This window comes from Ambystoma mexicanum, chromosome 11 (assembly GCF_040938575.1).
Source record: "Ambystoma mexicanum isolate Mex_15411 chromosome 11, UKY_AmexF1_1, whole genome shotgun sequence".
Classification (NCBI taxonomy): domain Eukaryota; kingdom Metazoa; phylum Chordata; class Amphibia; order Caudata; family Ambystomatidae; genus Ambystoma; species Ambystoma mexicanum.
In genome coordinates, this window is record NC_090934.1 from 961,622,689 (window position 1) to 961,639,457 (window position 16,769).

The 16,769-nt window shown below is 46.6% G+C and overlaps 1 protein-coding gene across 1 annotated transcript in view; it reads right to left on the reverse strand.

Annotated features, from left to right (window-relative positions):
- Window positions 1-16,769, reverse strand: part of LOC138505085 (sperm-specific sodium:proton exchanger-like) — a 3,031,181-nt gene that overhangs the window by 2,731,940 nt on the left and 282,472 nt on the right. The window contains exon 3 of the mRNA XM_069625402.1: window positions 12,285-12,413. Coding sequence (XP_069481503.1) covers window positions 12,285-12,413 — 129 coding nt within the window. The remainder of the gene's footprint in view (window positions 1-12,284; window positions 12,414-16,769) is intronic.

Below are 16,769 nucleotides of genomic sequence, written 5' to 3' on the forward strand. Positions count from 1 at the left end.
CACATGATTGGCAGCTGGTTGTTGAAACTCAACTGCCCCCACATGATCATTTACAGCATGTCCCATTACATAACCTTCACTTGATCCTCTTCGTAGACATATCTTGTCTTTTTGATAAGGGAAGGAGGGGGCAAATAGCTGGGTATTCTGTTTGCACCCCCCACTCCATGCTTGAAGCTGCACGTCTACCACATGTCAAGTCTGCCCAGGTAGCCGAGCTTGTGCCACTCACAAGTTTGCAGTATAGCGAAAGACAGGTCAGCCACTATTTATAACTTCCTCAGGTATACTTATTTCAAATGGAATATATGTGTCTGCTCTGTTACATGCCTTGCAACTCCAGACCAGGTACTGGAGACCAGAAACACTTTGCCTTTCCTCTCAGGATGCTAGCCTTGTATGCTACAGCAATCAGTGTGTACCATTCATGGGAAACAGTAAATGTCGACATTACCTATCGACCAATTCCAGTGTTATAATTAACGTTAAATTTGCCTTCAGCCCAAGATTATCAATCTTCTATGCAGGGTTCACCACTTACTGTGCGACCTACTTCATCTGTGGGGATAAAGCCTACTATTGGTTGCCCATCAATTGGGATGGAAGCTGTCATATGGGGTATGTCCTGCCTGCCATCCAGCACTGTGGTACTTTTCTGTCCCACTCCCGCCAGAAGAGATCCTCAGGCTGGGAATGCTTTGTAACTGGTATGGGTTACCTCATACACGAGTTGGGGGTCAAGCTGAACCGAGATCGATTATCCCGCCTATCCGGACTCACAGAAGATGTTGCGAATGTCCTTTGAACAAGTGGCTATCCGATTAATGGTGCTACAGAACCGTATGGGCCTGGTGTTACGCTCCCCTGGTTCCCACAGGGGCGTCGATCGGACCCGGACAGCTACGGTCTCCACCAACGTGAACGTAGTGAAGAGATGACAGTTTGGACTGGCCCGCCTAATCTTGTCTGCTGGACTCCTAGAAGTATTCTCCTGCAAGTGGAGAAAGGAATTTAGCCACCCGTGGACTTGAGGGATGGCCCCCCAACAGTTCTCGTTCTCCCCACTAATCACCTCCGATATCCCCTTTTGGTAATCTCACCTTATGTTTTTAAATGATAAACTCTCCATCCTGCATGGCATGCAGGGGTGCGTAGATACCAGTTACTTCACTGGGTTGAAGGTAATGGAGGAGTTCTGGAGGAATATTAACTCCAGTGTCTATAAAGTTCAAAGAGTCCAATATGGCCGATGTTCACTCTTGTTCCATTCCCTCGTTAGCTTGCAGCTTGGTCCAAAAGAATATTGCCTGGAGGCAGCTGATGGCGTTCAGGTAAGAGTCTGTATTACCAAACACTGTCCGGTAAAAGTTGCATGAGTTTAACTTGCTGTTTTCTCTTGCTTTATAGGTGCGGCATAGGAAGATGCGGCAAATTAAAGAATACCACCTCCGGTGGTAAAGCAGGTAAGCCTATGGTGGCAAATAGATTGTCTGTCTGTTTTCTCGGCTCACCTTGTTATTCCTTTTGTTTTTCCCCCAGGTGCTTTATTTCGACGAAGAAAATTATGGAGGCAGCGCTGAGTCGAAAGATGCAGTGGACTGGTGAGTATAATGCGGCGCTGCTGCTGGCGAAGCGACGCAAGCTGAAATAATGTCCTTTCCAGGCTCGGAGATGGGCTGGGTCCGTAATCAGGTAAGGAATCAAATAATGTCCGTGATCTAACCTCTTCTCCTTTCTTTTCCTTTTGTCTAGGAGCTCCAGATTCGAGGCGGGCGTGGCAGAAGACTGGATGCTGACTTGCAGACACGGTGAGCGTCACGCTGCTGGATGCAGAATAACGCGAAGCATGGGCTGCTGTTCGGGCGTGGTTTAAATAGCCTGCAAAGTAGTCCCAGGTAAGAAGTTCCCCAGACCCACACCCAAGTGAAAAATAGTCCCTGTAATAAAATAGTCCCATCCAGGCCTTACGTTGTCTTGGACTCATTTGCAGCATGGTCTGCATAAGGTAAGTAAAGTCTATGAGCCTGGCGCCTATGGCGCCAGGACTGTTTTCTATGATGAGCCTGGCGCCTAAGGCGCCAGGACTGAATCCAAACAGCCCCCACCCGGGGCTGTTGGGGTTTTAATGAGTATCTGGATGCCTGCTCCCGGGGCTGATGGACATGATCCGGATGCCCGGGGGTAGGCATCATGACAGCACCCCCCCTCCCCCCCAAGGCTCCTCCTAAAGTTGTTCTTCCCCTTGGCCCTGGCTTGTCTGTGAAGTCCCGATGGAATTATTTCACCAATCGAGGAGCATGAACGTGGTCACTAGGTTCCCATGACCTTTCTTGTGGTCCATAACCCTTCCAGTCGATTAAACAAAAAAGTCTTGATTTAACCATTTTAGAGTCCAGGATGTTTTTTACCTCAAATTCAGGTTCTCCATCTATTAGGATGGGGTCAGGTGGTTTGGTTAATCATGTCCCGGGTTGAACTGGTTTTAGAAGTGAAACATGAAAGACAGGATGAATCCGCATATTAGAGGGTAGTTCTAATTTGACGGCCACCGGGTTGATAATGGCCTTAATGGTGTAAGGTCCCAAATATCTAGGATTAAAAGTCTGAGTTCCTTTCAGAGGTATATGTCTTGTAGCTAGCCAAACTTGGTCTCCGATTCGATATGGTGGGGTCTCACTTCTATGTTGATCAGCATTTTTCTTGTATTTCTCTTTTGCTTGTTTCAAATGTTTTGTTGCCTGTTTAAAGGCATGTATAATAGTAGAATGCAGATGAGTTACTGCCGGCATTTCTAAATGCTGGGGCGAATCGAGTTCTGAGGTTCGAGGATGATGTCCATATATGGTATAAAAGGGGCTTTGTCCGGTTCCTGAATGTACAGAGTTGTTGTATGCGTATTCAGAAATCCATAAAATGTCCTTCCAATTACTTTCGGTTTGGTGGAGCATACAACGTAGGTATTGTTCAAGAGTCTGGTTGGTTCTCTCTGTCTGACCATCGGTTTGGGGTTGGTGACTGGTTGATAAACTTACGTCGATTTGTGCCAATTGACAACACTTCTGCCAAAATTGCGAAATGAACTGACTACCTCGGTCAGAGATCAATACGGAAGGAAATCCATGTATTCGAACAATATTTTCGAGAAATTCCTTGGCCAAGATTGAAGCAGAAAGTAATCCTTTTAAAGGAATGAAGTGGGCCATCTTGGAAAAAAGATCCACAATAACTAGAATGGTGTTGAATCCATTACATGGCGGTAGATCTGTAATAAAGTCTAAAGACAAAGTGTGCCATGGTGCGGGTGGAATATCTAAAGGTTGTAAAAGACCAGCTGGTTTCTTCTTTTGACTTTTGTTCTGGGCGCAGATGCCACAAGACAGTACAAATGACTTTACATCTTTTCGCCAGGTGGGCCACTTTAATTGTCTTTTAATTTTAGCTTCAGTTTATGCAATACCTGGGTGCCCTTCCATCAGAGCTTCATGGTAATTGGAGATGACTTGTTCTTGTAGTTCCTTGTGTGGTAGAAAAAGACGCCCTTGATAGTAAGGTAGGTCATTGACAACTGAATAATCTTGGCCCTTTTGAACCCAGTCCTGCAGGGCTGCTGGATCGAAAAGTTGTTGGATCTTTAAATGAAGGTCTGTAGAGTAGTTATCCCAAGAATTCTTTGTTCAGGAATTATAGGCACCGGTTCCGGGTTCGAATATGCTTCTCCCATCCCGATTCGGGACAAAGCGTCTGCCTTACCATTCTTACAACCTGGTCGATAAGTGATCACGAAATTGAATTCGGCAAGGAATAAGGCCCATCGAAGTTGACGCGATGATTGGGCCTTGGCTGTTTTTAAATACTGCAAGTTCCTGTGATCGGCGATTACAGTAATGGTATGCCTGGCACCGAGAAGATAATGCCGCCAAGCCTTGAAGGCGGATTTGATGGCTAACAACTCTATCGGTAACCGCATAGTTTAATTCTGGGGGCCGAGAATTTTCTGGACCAAAATGCTACTGGATGAAGTTGACCGGTTTCTAGATCCTTCTGGGACAGGACAGCCCCCATGGCTAAACTGGGTGCATCTGTTTCAACTATGTATGGGAGCTCGGGGCGTGGATGCTTTAAGACAGGTGCCGACGTGAATTTCAATTTCAGTTCTTGGAAGGCTTTTTCAACCTCTTCAGTTCACAAGAAGCGTTTGTTTTTTCGCAAAAGTGCTGTGATGGGGTGTACAACATATGAGAAGTTAGGAATAAATCTGCGGTAGAAATTAGCAAACCCAAGCATGCTTTGCACCCCTTTAACTGAACTGGGTGATGGCCACTTGAGAATTGCGTCCACCTTTCGAGAGTCCATTCGGACTCCTTTTGGAGTCAGGATAAATCCAAGGAATTCAACTTCTGTAGCATGAAAAACACATTTTTCCAATTTTGCATATAACTTGTACTGGCGTAGTTTCTCAAGGACTGCATGAACGTTCTTAACATGGTCTGATTCTGAGGAGGAGTACACTAGAATATCGTCTATGTATACGACAACACAGACGTCAATAAGTTCACGAAGCACATCGTTCATAAAATACTGGAAGGCTGCTGGTGCATTGCACAACCCGAAGGGCATCACCTGATATTCGAATAATCCGTACTTGGTGCGAAAAGCGGTCTTCCATTCGTCGCCCTTCTTTACACGAACCAGATGATATGCCCCCCGGAAATCTAATTTAGTGTAGATGCAAGCATCCTTTACTTGGTCTAGTAGTTCGGGGATCAGAGGCAATGGATATCGGTTCTTCACCGTGATCTGGTTTAATGCACCGTAGTCTATGCACGTTCTGAGGTCACCGTCCTTTTTGGGCACAAAGAATAAAGCTGAAGATGCAGGGGACTTAGATGGACGAATGAAGCCATTAGCAAGGTATTGGTCCAAGTATTGTCGTAGGTGACGGTTTTCGGGTTCCGTAAGGGCGTAGATTCTACTGCATGGAGGTTGTGCACCGGGTATGAGGTCGATTTGACAATCGTATGATCTATGAGGTGGTAAGGTGTTTGTCTGTTCTTTTTGGAAAAAATCCTGAAATTCTTGATATTCCTTAGGTAACTGCATGACTGGATTAGCAACTGTGGCCAGGCTTTTGTTCAAGGTTTTTTCCGGGTAACAGGTGTGTGCACACTCCGGGAAGGTTACTCTCTTCTCTCGCCAATCAATACAAGGATTATGGATTTCCAACCAAGGTATCCCCAGTATTATTTGGAACTGCGGGGCTTTGATTAAGTCAAAAACAATAGTCTCTCGATGCCCATCTTGACCCAACAGTGTCATCTCTGTGGTGGAATGAGTTACAGGCCCAGAGGCAATTTCAGTTCCATCGACTGTGGTGATAACATCCAAATTGGTCTTTTTGCAGAGAGGTATATTCATCCTAGAAGCCAATTCGTGGTCCACATAGTTTCCTACGGCCCCGCTATCAATGTATGCCCTACCTGCGTGCACACGTGATGGCTGCCTTGGATCAATAAGGACCATTGGTATGATTAGGCGCGAGGTCTGAGTGTCCTTCTTTAAGCTCGGCAAGCGGACCTCTAAGCATGTCGGGCGTGGTCATTTCCCGAATCAGGCTCCGTTTGATTTCTATCAGCAACTCCGACTACTTTCTTGGATGGTTTTATAGGGCAATCCCGTAGAAAATGTCCTGAGGCCCCACAGTACAGACAAAACTGCATCTGTCTCCTTTCTCTTTCTTTTTGAGTTAAGGGTCCCTTAACCCCCCCGATCTGCATTGTTTCTGATGCACCTGTTCCTTTGGGAGTAACATTGGGTTTAACCAATAACCGATTCTCGAACTTAGCTCAATCAGCTTTTATATTCTGAAGTCGGTGGTCTAGCTGGACCACTAAGTCTATATATTCTGCGCAATCCTGAGGTGGGTTCACAACTTGGGCCAAAACATCTATGAGTTCACCCCAAAGTCCACAATGAAATAATGTAATTCGCTTTACCTCTGGCCATCCGGTTTCCACCACCAACCTATTGAAGGTTGCAATATAAATTAGCAGGTCCTGGTTTCCTTGTCGTAGGGATAGAAGTTCGTTATCCAGGGCCTGTCCCTGTGAATGTCTGGCAAATAATCTTTCCATGCTCAATTGAAAACCCTGAAGAAGAGGGTCATCCTGGTTGACTAATGGAATTGACCAATCCGCTGCGCTGCCACTAAGGTATGACAGTACAAAGGCTACTTTGGCTTGGTCGTTTGGAAAAGCTCCTGGTCTGCATAAAAGGTGCAAGCGGCATTGGTTCATGAACACGCCAAACCTTTTCGGGTTCCCCAGCAATGCGTTCGGGTGGAGCTAAAGGAATGCTCTGTGGTAGAACCACTTGCACAGGGCTGCTCGATGAAACGGGGGTTGAATTCCCCCCCAAGTCCAGGTAGCGGTATTTGCCCGGCTTGGTTTTGCAGCAGTTGTCTGGCAAGATCATCAGTGCGCTCCTTTGACACAAACAGTTCTCTCCTGAGGGCATTAGTTTCTTGGCGCGCGGAGTGCACTTCTGCCCTAAGTTCTCCTAACAATTGGGCTTGTTGGTCGGTTTCTGAGGTCTCCATTACGCCCAGGTAGGGATTTGTAGATGGGCTTTGCGTTCTGTTACGCTCACCTGGTTCCCACAGGGGCGTCGATCGGACCCAGACAGCTGCGGTCTCCACCAACGTGATGCGTAGTGAAGAGATGACAGTCTGGACTGGCCCACATAATCTTGTCTGCTGGACTCGTAGAAGTATTCTCCTGCAAGTGGAGAAAGGGATTTAGCCACCCGTGGACTTTAGTGATGGCCTCCCAACAGTTCTCGTTCTCTCCACTAATCACCTCCGATATCCCCTTTTGGTAATCTCACCTTATGTTTTTAAATGATGAGCTCTCATTCCTGCATGGCATGCAGGGGTGCGTAGATACCAGTTACTTCACTGGGTTGAAGATACTGGAAGAGTTCGAGGAATATTAACTCTAGTGTCTATAAAGTTCAAAGAGTTCAATATGTCCGATGTTCACTCTTGTTCCATTCCCTCGTTAGGTTGCAGCTGGGTCCAAAAGAATATTGCCTGGAGGTAGCTGATGGCGTTCAGGTAAGAGTCTGTATTACAAACACTGTCCGGTAAAAGTTGCATGAGTTTAGTAAGCGGTTTTCTCTCCCTTTATAGGCGCGGCATAGGAAGATGCAGCGAATTAAAGAATAATACCTCCGGTGTTAAAGCAGGTAAGCCTATGGTGGCAAAGAGATTGTCTTTGTCGGTTTTCTCGGCTCACCTTGTTATTCCTTTTGTTTTCCCCCCAGGTGCTGGATTTCGACGAAGAAAATGATGGAGGCAGCGCCGAGTCGAAAGATACAGTGGACTGGTGAGTATAACGCGGCGCTGCTGCTGGCGAAGCGACGCGTGCTGAAATAATGTCCTTTCCAGGCTCGGAGATGTGCTGGGTCCGGAATCAGGTAAGGAATCAAATGTCCGTGATCTAACCTCTTCTCCTTTCTTTTCCTTTTGTCTAGGAGCTCCGGATTCGAGGCGGGCGTGGCAGGTGACTGGATGCTGACTTGCAGACACAGTGAGCGTCACGCTGCTGGATGCAGAATAACGCGAAGCATGGGCTGCTGTTCGGGCGTGGTTTAAATAGCCTGCAAAGTAGTCCCAGGTAAGAAGTTCCCCAGAACCACACCCGAGTGAAAAATAGTCCCTGTAATAAAATAGTCCCATCCAGGCCTCACGTTGGCTTGGACTCATTTGCAGCATGGTCTGCATAAGGTAAGTAAAGTCTATGAGCCTGGCGACTACGGCACCAGGACTGAATCCAAACAGCCCCCAGCCAGGGCTGTTGGGGTTTTAATGAGTATCTGGATGCCTGCTTCCGGGGCTGATGGACACGATCCGGATGCCCTGGGGTAGGCATCATGACACCTGGACACCCTCTTCGCATCCAAATTGAGGCATGTGTGCTCTCATGAAAAATTAATGTTGCACTTACCTTCTAAACTCCAATGGCCACAACGCCCCCACTGTAGCTGCCCTACATGAGAATACCAGTTCAGGGTGGCCCATTTGGTCTTGGGTTTCCAGTATCCTCAGCTCCTTTGGGAGGTCCATTGTCTAGATTCCCTTCATGATACTAGCTTAGCTTCTGAGCCGGTAGTGTGTTGCATTGATGTTTAAATGGTTATGCATCTGTTTGACACCCAATATAAATGCTCTGGCGTAAGGAAACAAATTCTGTATTTGAATACTACAGAAGAGGTACACTATCATGATCTGCCATTTTCCAAGCCCAGAAGAGGTAATGTGATGAGACCGGAGTAAAGGTCTCATAGAATGGGGATGTGGTGGCAGAAATTGAAATTGGTCATCTGTTTATGTACTCCTCTGATTCTTCTTTATGAAAGCACAGCCACCCATGGCTACCATGTTTGCATTACTGCCTATAACTGCATTGTCCTTGGTCGTTGTGCACATGTCTTTACTGAAATGTATCCTAGGTGCTAGGCTAGACGTGGCTTGCTTTTACCTTACCCGCTTCTGACGTAGTTCCTGTTTGGCACTACCAAGCATTATTTAGATCACTGCCTCGCTAGGTGAGACGGTTTCAGTAGGCAGTATTAACAACATTAGGCGTTGTGATGATGGAAATGCCTTTTGGAAGGACAGGGCCTCCTAGTCCTGGTCCTCCCACTTCTCTGTGTGTGATTTCTACATGTTTTCTGCCACTGATGTCCAGCTTGGACTTTTGGTAGTGCAGGTCTTCATTTTTCCTTTTGGTGAACACCACCCATGGGATACCTAATGGTAACCATGGGTGGGGCTACATCCTTGTACCCCTTGTGTTTTTTCGGCACCTGTGTTGCCCACAGATCAGGGTATGGGCTGATGGCAGCTACATGCTGACTTGATAGTGGCTCTGAGTGTCCTCCCTTTTGGGACACCCAGGCCCTGCCATAGGAATCAATGGATTCATGGACAAAGACAAGATGGTCACTGTAGCCTCTTGGTTTCTATTCCCTTTACACCTTGTTTCCCAAAGTCCTGGGAAGCCCTCTCTATGTCCCCTTCTCCCTGACTGGATGTTGGGTGGAAAGACCATATATGGATCTGGGGCTACCCCCTGTCAGGAACCTTCCCAGGGACTGTGTGCTGTGGGCACCCTTGGGGTGGGACCTGTATGAATGGAGTCTGAAGTTAGCTCACATTCTGTGTTGTGGGGGTCTGGTTTTGATTGTGTGGCACAATGCAGGGCCTAGCCCTGACTACCACAGGAGTGAATGCAGTGTAGTGTTCTGAAAGGTTGGGTGCTTATTCCAATCCACATTCTGTGTTCTGAGTGTCTAATTTGGGTGAACGGCCTGAATCCCTGTGAGCCCGGTTGGCCGCCTGCCTGCATGAATGCACTTGTGTATGATTGGCTGACTAAGCCTGGCTCAGCCTGCGTAAATGGGGAACGAATGTGTATAACTAAGGACCCCTCACTCACCAATTTGTTCAGACGCTAAGTTCAGAAGCTGAAGTCAAAGCTGAAGCAATAGGAAGCTGTTCCCTGGAGCCCAGCTGGAGTAAGAAGTCTGCTGCTGCATTCCTTCAAGTAATCCGAAAGCTGCTCTGTTCTTCCAAGGACTGATCCAAGAGAGGACCTGGATAGACGAGCTCTTCCCAAGTTACGAGGGACTATCGTGCACCTGCTACTCTTCAACAGAAGTACCCTGAAAGCCAGTCCTGTATGCGTGCCATCCAGAGAAGGGGTATTCGTGAGTCCAGAAGAGACACGACATCTGACCACTTTTTCCTACCAAAGAAGATCCCAATTAACTGTATGCAGAGGATGGTCCACCGGTGAGTTTTTCGCCACCAAAAACCGAAGAAGACATCCCCAGGGTCCAGCCTTGGTGATGATCCGTACTCCAGTTGAGTGGTTGTGTCCAAGTTGCCAGAAGCCATCTAGAGGTCCCTTCTGCGGTTGAAGCACCAAAGAACCAAAGGTCGTTAAACCGCTAAATCCTGAAACCCGACACCTACTTCTGCCACTGCACCCGTCATCACTGGAAGGCATCAAAGGTCCCCAAGGATCTTATCCTGTTCAGCCAGGCCTTTTAGGAATTCACACTTTGTGGGACATTCACAGCCGGAGTAACGTCCCGCCAACGGATACCACTGCGAAGACCGAAAGTGCTGCCTTTCAGACACTGTCTGGTTCCCTATTTTCTCTTGGCTTCGATATCCTAGCAACTCCTTGTAAAGGGGGGTACATCTTCAAGGGGTCCCGTCGAGTAAAGCCAAGAAACTCCACCACTTCCCCTGCCAAGGCAGCAAAGGTCATGTGACGAGGAAGAGCATCTTCCAGCCTCAGGAATCATCCAGGGGTCCCAGATTCATCTTGGATCCTGTTCTCCTGTGGCATTTCGGGTACTTTGAGGTAGTGGAACCTGTAAAAGTAAAGCAGAACATTATTGTGCATTTATGGACTGGCTGTAATAGACAAGATAAGGTACGCCCTAACTTTTCCCTTACAGGTTGCCCAGGTAAGGGGGGGTCCTCACACAGTATCAATATTTAAGTCTAAAAAAAGTTTGCTGCCTATGGTCTGAAACTAATCTGCCTTCCTTCCTTGATCTATGCATTCACTCCTTGCTCATCAATTCACATGCTTTTTAAAGACTGTCTGTCAGCAATTGGTGCATTTTTATGGATCTAAGTATTGTGTGGCGCCACATAGAGTGTAAATATCTTGCCATTATTAGGATAGTATTGCCAAAATACAAAGTGTTATTATGTATATGTATGTATTTAACTGAACCTTATTTTATATAAAGAAGCTGTGTTATCACCCAACAGTGTGTGGACATTCCTTCCTTTGTGAGGTCTTGGGGACTCACTGTACTTAAGAACCAGCCTGCATTACCTCCTGAAAGCTTAAGCTTTGGTAGCTCATCCATAGCTACCATGTAGAGAACCTTGGCTGGGGTGCTCTGTACCTCTACCCCAACCATATAGAGGGCAAAAGTACAGATGTACCCATCCAGACTTTACAGGAGTACAGGAACTGCCTGAGCCATGAAAACTGTAATTGTAATCGAAACAGTTGATCTGCGAAAAATCTAACTGACATTTGGCTAGATCTGGATCTTGGCAGAATCCCAGTGGTAAATCCGCTGGGATACCGCCAACGCATATAGCTTTACCGCAACTCGGTCCAGCTCTATTAGCGCCAGATCCCGAGTTGCGGTGGCTAGGGGGTCCCATGCGGTGGCTAGGGGGTCCCATCGGGACTTTTCTTGGTGCTATAACCGCAGCAGTTATTTATGTATTTTATTTAATTGTTTTTGATAATACACCTAATGCCGTGCCAGATTTTGGTTTCTAAGCGCAGATCCGGGATTCAAAACTCTGTTGCTCTGCATGGTCTTGCTTCCAAGACCAGCGCGTTGCCCCTATGCTCTCCTCCCTTCACTAAGTAATAGTGCCACAAATGGGTGGAATGTGCCGAAATTTACCTCCAGCAAAAAGGTGGAGGTAAATCTCCCACTTTCAGACCAAACTCGGGATTGGGTGGAGCAGTAATGCGGTGGCAATAGCGTTCCAACCACATTTCTGCTGCTACGCCCAACCCGCGATGACCCACACTGTCTGGTGCATGTTGCAATGTTTACTCTCCGAGGTGTGAGAAGCTCAGTGAGTGTCTGCATATTCTATACTGAGAACCTTGCATCGCATGTAGAAACACTGCATACTGTTTCCATTGTACAATTCATGACCCACCCCCTTCCACAGCAGGACTTGTGTGCATTACTGTATAAAAACCTGGTAAACCCAAGAAGTGGAGTTGCTGCACCATATACAGTTCACTCATTGGTTTTGTGTTCTGTCTTATGGATTGTCTGCATGCTGCTTTGCTGACTGCCCTCACTTACCAATCTACCAGAAGAGTCGGTGGTTCATTTGCCATAACATCATGTACGTTTATTGTCAAAAAGACACTCTTGCTTTTAAAGCTTTTACTAACTCATGTGCTTGTTCTTTGTTCATACTATTGTGCTTGTTCTTTGTTCATACAATTGATATTCGTAGCAAAACACGCAGAGATAATTTTTTAATGTTGCCACTCTGATAGTCAATCTTATTCTTATTTTTGAATGTTGTTCTTTGATCTTAATTATTAGACACTTCACTTTTTAATCTCTACAATGCTTCCTAAACATGATTGCTATTGTTACATGCAATTATTGTTTACATGCAATTATCTAAAAAATATGCAGATCTATCCTACCTGTCCAAAACATTTCCGTACTTCATAAGGCTCCAAATCAAATGCAGCATAGAAAATTAATGCTGGAAGAAATACATGCATAAGCATAGCAGGATTTGTCTGGCCCATGTCTCCGGTTATCTCCTTAATCTGAAAGTAAAACACAATAAACGCATGCAATTGTACATCATGATATTTAAGATTAGTCATCAACATGTATGTATTTTGCATTTCTTATTTTCCCTGAATTGTGAAGTGCATGCAATATGTTGAAATATTTGGCTATCTATTTTCTAATCCGATTGTTCCCATTGTATTACTTTTAAAAAGGAAAAAGAAAGCTTAGCAAGGGAACTCACTGAAATGAAATTGCAGCTTAAGAAACATTATCAGCAGACGTATTCCAAGTAATCAAAGCAAAGATTTCAAAATCTCCCATGCCATTCAATTATGATGTCAGTGCATATGGACTAGACACACCACAGAAGGATTCCTTACATTTCTTGGTGGTTAGTGTTTGCCTTGAACATGTTCAAGGGTGCACAAGAAGGGGGTCAGTGGTACAGACAACTCTGGGTGCTGGGGGCAGGTGGATCCCGATAGGTCACAGGCATTCTAAGTGATTCAAAGTCGGTGGTAGATGGAAAATATTTTCATGGAGGGGCATATCTCCCTCGAATTAGTGCAAGAAACAGAGCATAGAGAGGGAGCCTTAAACAATGTGGGGGTTCAGGGTGATTCTCCCCGAAGATAATTTTTCAAATAATGGGTTGAAATTGTGCATATTACATCACAATTGTTTAGAAAAGTCGGGTAAAACATTCCGTTTATCATTGGTTTTTGAGGGTAGGACCTGAAAAATCCAATACATGTCAGATCACTAACAGTACAGAGGAGCATTTTACAACATGTTCATGCTTGGGTGCGACAAAATTACTACTGCTCTTCAATAGTATAGGGATGAGTAGTGGATACATCTATTACTCAGCCTCACACTACTAGCAAAAACCAGCAGTGATCCAAATCATAAAGCTGAAATAGGAGCAGCCCGACAGTACTTTGCTGTATCCGGTAGCACAGGCCAAGGGCAGGCTAGACTCTTTGGGGGTGAGGGGTGGTTAGCCGATACAGAAGCAATCCAAACAACCATAGAACTTTGGTATCCAAATAAAAAGTCCAAAGAAGGTTGTATATAAATAGGATTTTTAAGGAATATGTTACTTACCTGTAACTCTTCTTCTCCAGCATGTTCATCTTTCATAGATCCACAAGCTTTGAATATTCCCCGTCTGGCAGGGATTCCTCGGTATCAGAAGTTTATTTTTAAACTGAAAACTTCAGTCCCTTTAGTGCTCTAGTATAGTTGTTTTGGGTCATACTGCCCACAGCCAATGGAAAAGGCTCCCTTAACTACACCCCTGGAGGCCATCTTCAGATATCGGCATAGCGCACAAAGTGGCAGTATGAGCCAAGAAGAGCCTGAGGAGTAGGCAGGAGGGTTGCATGTGAATCTATGAAAGATACCAATGCTGGATCTTTCATACATTCACATGCTGTGAATAGATTACAAAGCAGTGCCATATAATCATATTGGCAGAGGCAAGTTCCTTGTAGCAAACACTTACCACAGGAGACACTGTCCTTGCGCAAACAGGTTATGTAGAACCGCCTGGCCGACTCTGGACTCTGCAGCAGAATCCCCGTCGAGGCAGTAAAATCTTGTAAAAGTGTGTACGGAACTCCAGGTCACTGCCCTGCAGAGGTCTAGCAGGGGAACCCCAGAGAGAAAAGCCGTCATGGCGGCCACCGCTCTGCTTGAATAAGCCCTGGGTCTGTCAGGGAGAGGCCTGTCTGCCTGCTGATTACAGAAAGAAATGCAGGGTGAGATCCACTTGGCAATCAAAGACTTGGAGAGTGCCTTGCCTACACCAGAGGGACCAAATGTCACAAAGAGCTGAGCGGTCGTTCGTAATGAATTTGTAGGAGAGACGTAGTACTTTAAAGCACGTACGACGTGAAATGTAAAAATCGTTCTGCGGAAGAAGCAGGGGATCCGAAGAAGACAGTAACTCCACCAGCTCAATGCGGTGGAATGTTGAAGGAACCTTGGGCACAAAAGATGGGTTATTCCGTAAAGCCACCTTAGACCACCTTGGACAGGTAGGGTGCCTTGCAGGAAAAAACTTTGAATCTCGCCTACCCTCCATGCTGATGTGCTGGCACCTAGCCTAGAAAGGCAGTCTTTCAAGAGAGAAATTTGAGTGAAGCCTTGTTCATTGGCACAAACGGAGGTCTCATGAGTCTTGATAGAACCACATTCAGTTCCCAGACTGGTGCTGGCCGTCTGATAGGTGGATAAGAACGAAAGAGGCCCTTGAGGAACTCCTTGACTAGACGGTTAGACCAAAGGGAAGGTGTGGAAGAAGAGCGGGTATAACGGGACACTGCCACATGTTGCACCTCGATGGAGGAATGCACTAAACCTGCTTGCGCCAGCAAGAGCAGGTAAAATAGGATGTTCTTTGGCTGAACAGCTAAAGGGTCCAGGCCCAGTGTTCTACACCAAATAGCAAAGCGTGCCCATTTCCTCTTGTAGCAGCGGAGCGTAGATGAGGTGCCGGCCCGCACCAGAATATGTCTGCAGTCTTGAGGCAGTGGTATACAGCTGAATTCTAGGAATACAGGAGCGAAGTCGTCAAGTTGAGCGAGGCAGGGTCATGATGGAGGACTGCACGCTCGTCTGCAGAGAGCAGGTCTTGAAGAGGAGTAAACCTCATTGGGGGAGCAGCGGTCAATGAGAGGAGGTTGGAGTACCAGAACTGTCATGGCCAGGCAGGAACCACTAAGATCATTCTGTACCGATGTGGTCTGAAAACGCTCAACACTTGCACCACTAAGGCTATCGGGGGTGGGGGTAAGTATGCAGCAATTGTCCCTCCCAGGGGAATGTGAAGGCATCCCCAGGTTTTCCGGGTTCGGGAAACTGCTGGCAAAGGCCACACTCCTCTTGTTCTCATAGGTGGCAAAAAGGTCAATTTCCATAGTACCCCAACAATGGAAAATCCAGCAGAGCTGAAACAACTGGAGCTCCCACTCATAATGGGAGCCGATTTTGCTGCTGAAGGAATCAGCCATGATGTTCTGAACACCTGGAAGGTGCAAAGGAATGAAGATCATGTGGTGTTTCAGTGCCCAGTGCCACAACACATGGGCTTCTGCCGACAGAGAGAGAGATCTGGTTGCTCCCTGCTTGCGTACATAGAACATTGTGGTGGTGTTGTCCGTAAAGATCCAAACCACCCGACTGCCGACATGTGGGAGGAATGACTTGAGTGCCCAGAAAACTACACGCAGCTCTAGAAGGTTCATATTGGGAGCCTTCTCTTCCTCAGTCCATGAACCCCTAGAATGTAGGTGTTTTCCCTCTAGGGAGGAATCCATCGTGACAATGACTTTGCATGGGGGCAGGCAAAAAGTAACACCATGAACAAGGTGAGTTTGGACTGACCACCAGTACAGTGTCTTCATGAATTGCTGCGTCAGCGAGATTTTGTCCTCCCAGCAACCTGAGAATTTCTGCCAGTGTCCATTGAGGAACTTCTGCAAAGGCCCCATGTGGAGCCTGCAGTGCTGCAATAGTGGGATGCAAGAAGACATCATCCCCAGTAGGTACTTTAATAGGCAGACGGAAGCAGTCGGCAACCGGAAGAGCCTTCACACCTTGGTGAGAAGGGATTGAACGCTCTCTTCTGAAGGAGTTGCCCTGCAAGAGAGCGTGTCCAGTCTTGCCCCCAAGTAAAGAGCCTGCTGCGATGGAATTAGAAAGGATTTTGGATAGTTCACAGAACCCCAGAGACTGCAGGCATTGAATAGTCAGTAAGGTGTGCTGGGCAGCCATGGTGAAGGATGCCGCCTGCACCAGCCAGTCATCCAGGTAGTTAGACGTGTGCACCCGATCAACGCGGATGAGCCACTACTGGGGCCAGGTATTTGATGAAAACTCTTGGGGCTGACCAGAGTCCGAAAGGTAGAGCCTTGTACTGGTAGTGGCAACCGGTTCCATGTGACTTCATCTGTTTGATTTCATCAATTTTGAATATATTTTTATACTACATTTTACTGCATTGGTATGCGGGCAGACACACACCCCTCCCCCGCACCGCCCCCAATCTTCCCCTACCTTTTTTATTACCCTAACACACCCACCCACATACATTTGCGGTAAAATGCAGTGGATAAAATGTGACAAATTCTGCCTTGATGGAATAACCTGCGATGGAATCTTCGTAACCCATAGCAACCTGCGACCATGAAGCCCAGCTAGTGGCAATGCTTCTGGTGGATAGGGATGTGGAAGTAGGCATCCTCTAGGTACAGGAATGCTAGAAAATGTCCTTCTTGCAGCTGGGACATGACATGTTGCAGTGTTACCATTCTGAAAGTTTGGGCCTTTGGAGGAATGGTGGATGGTCGATTGATGAAATCCAGCGCGGGGCGCTGCTGGAT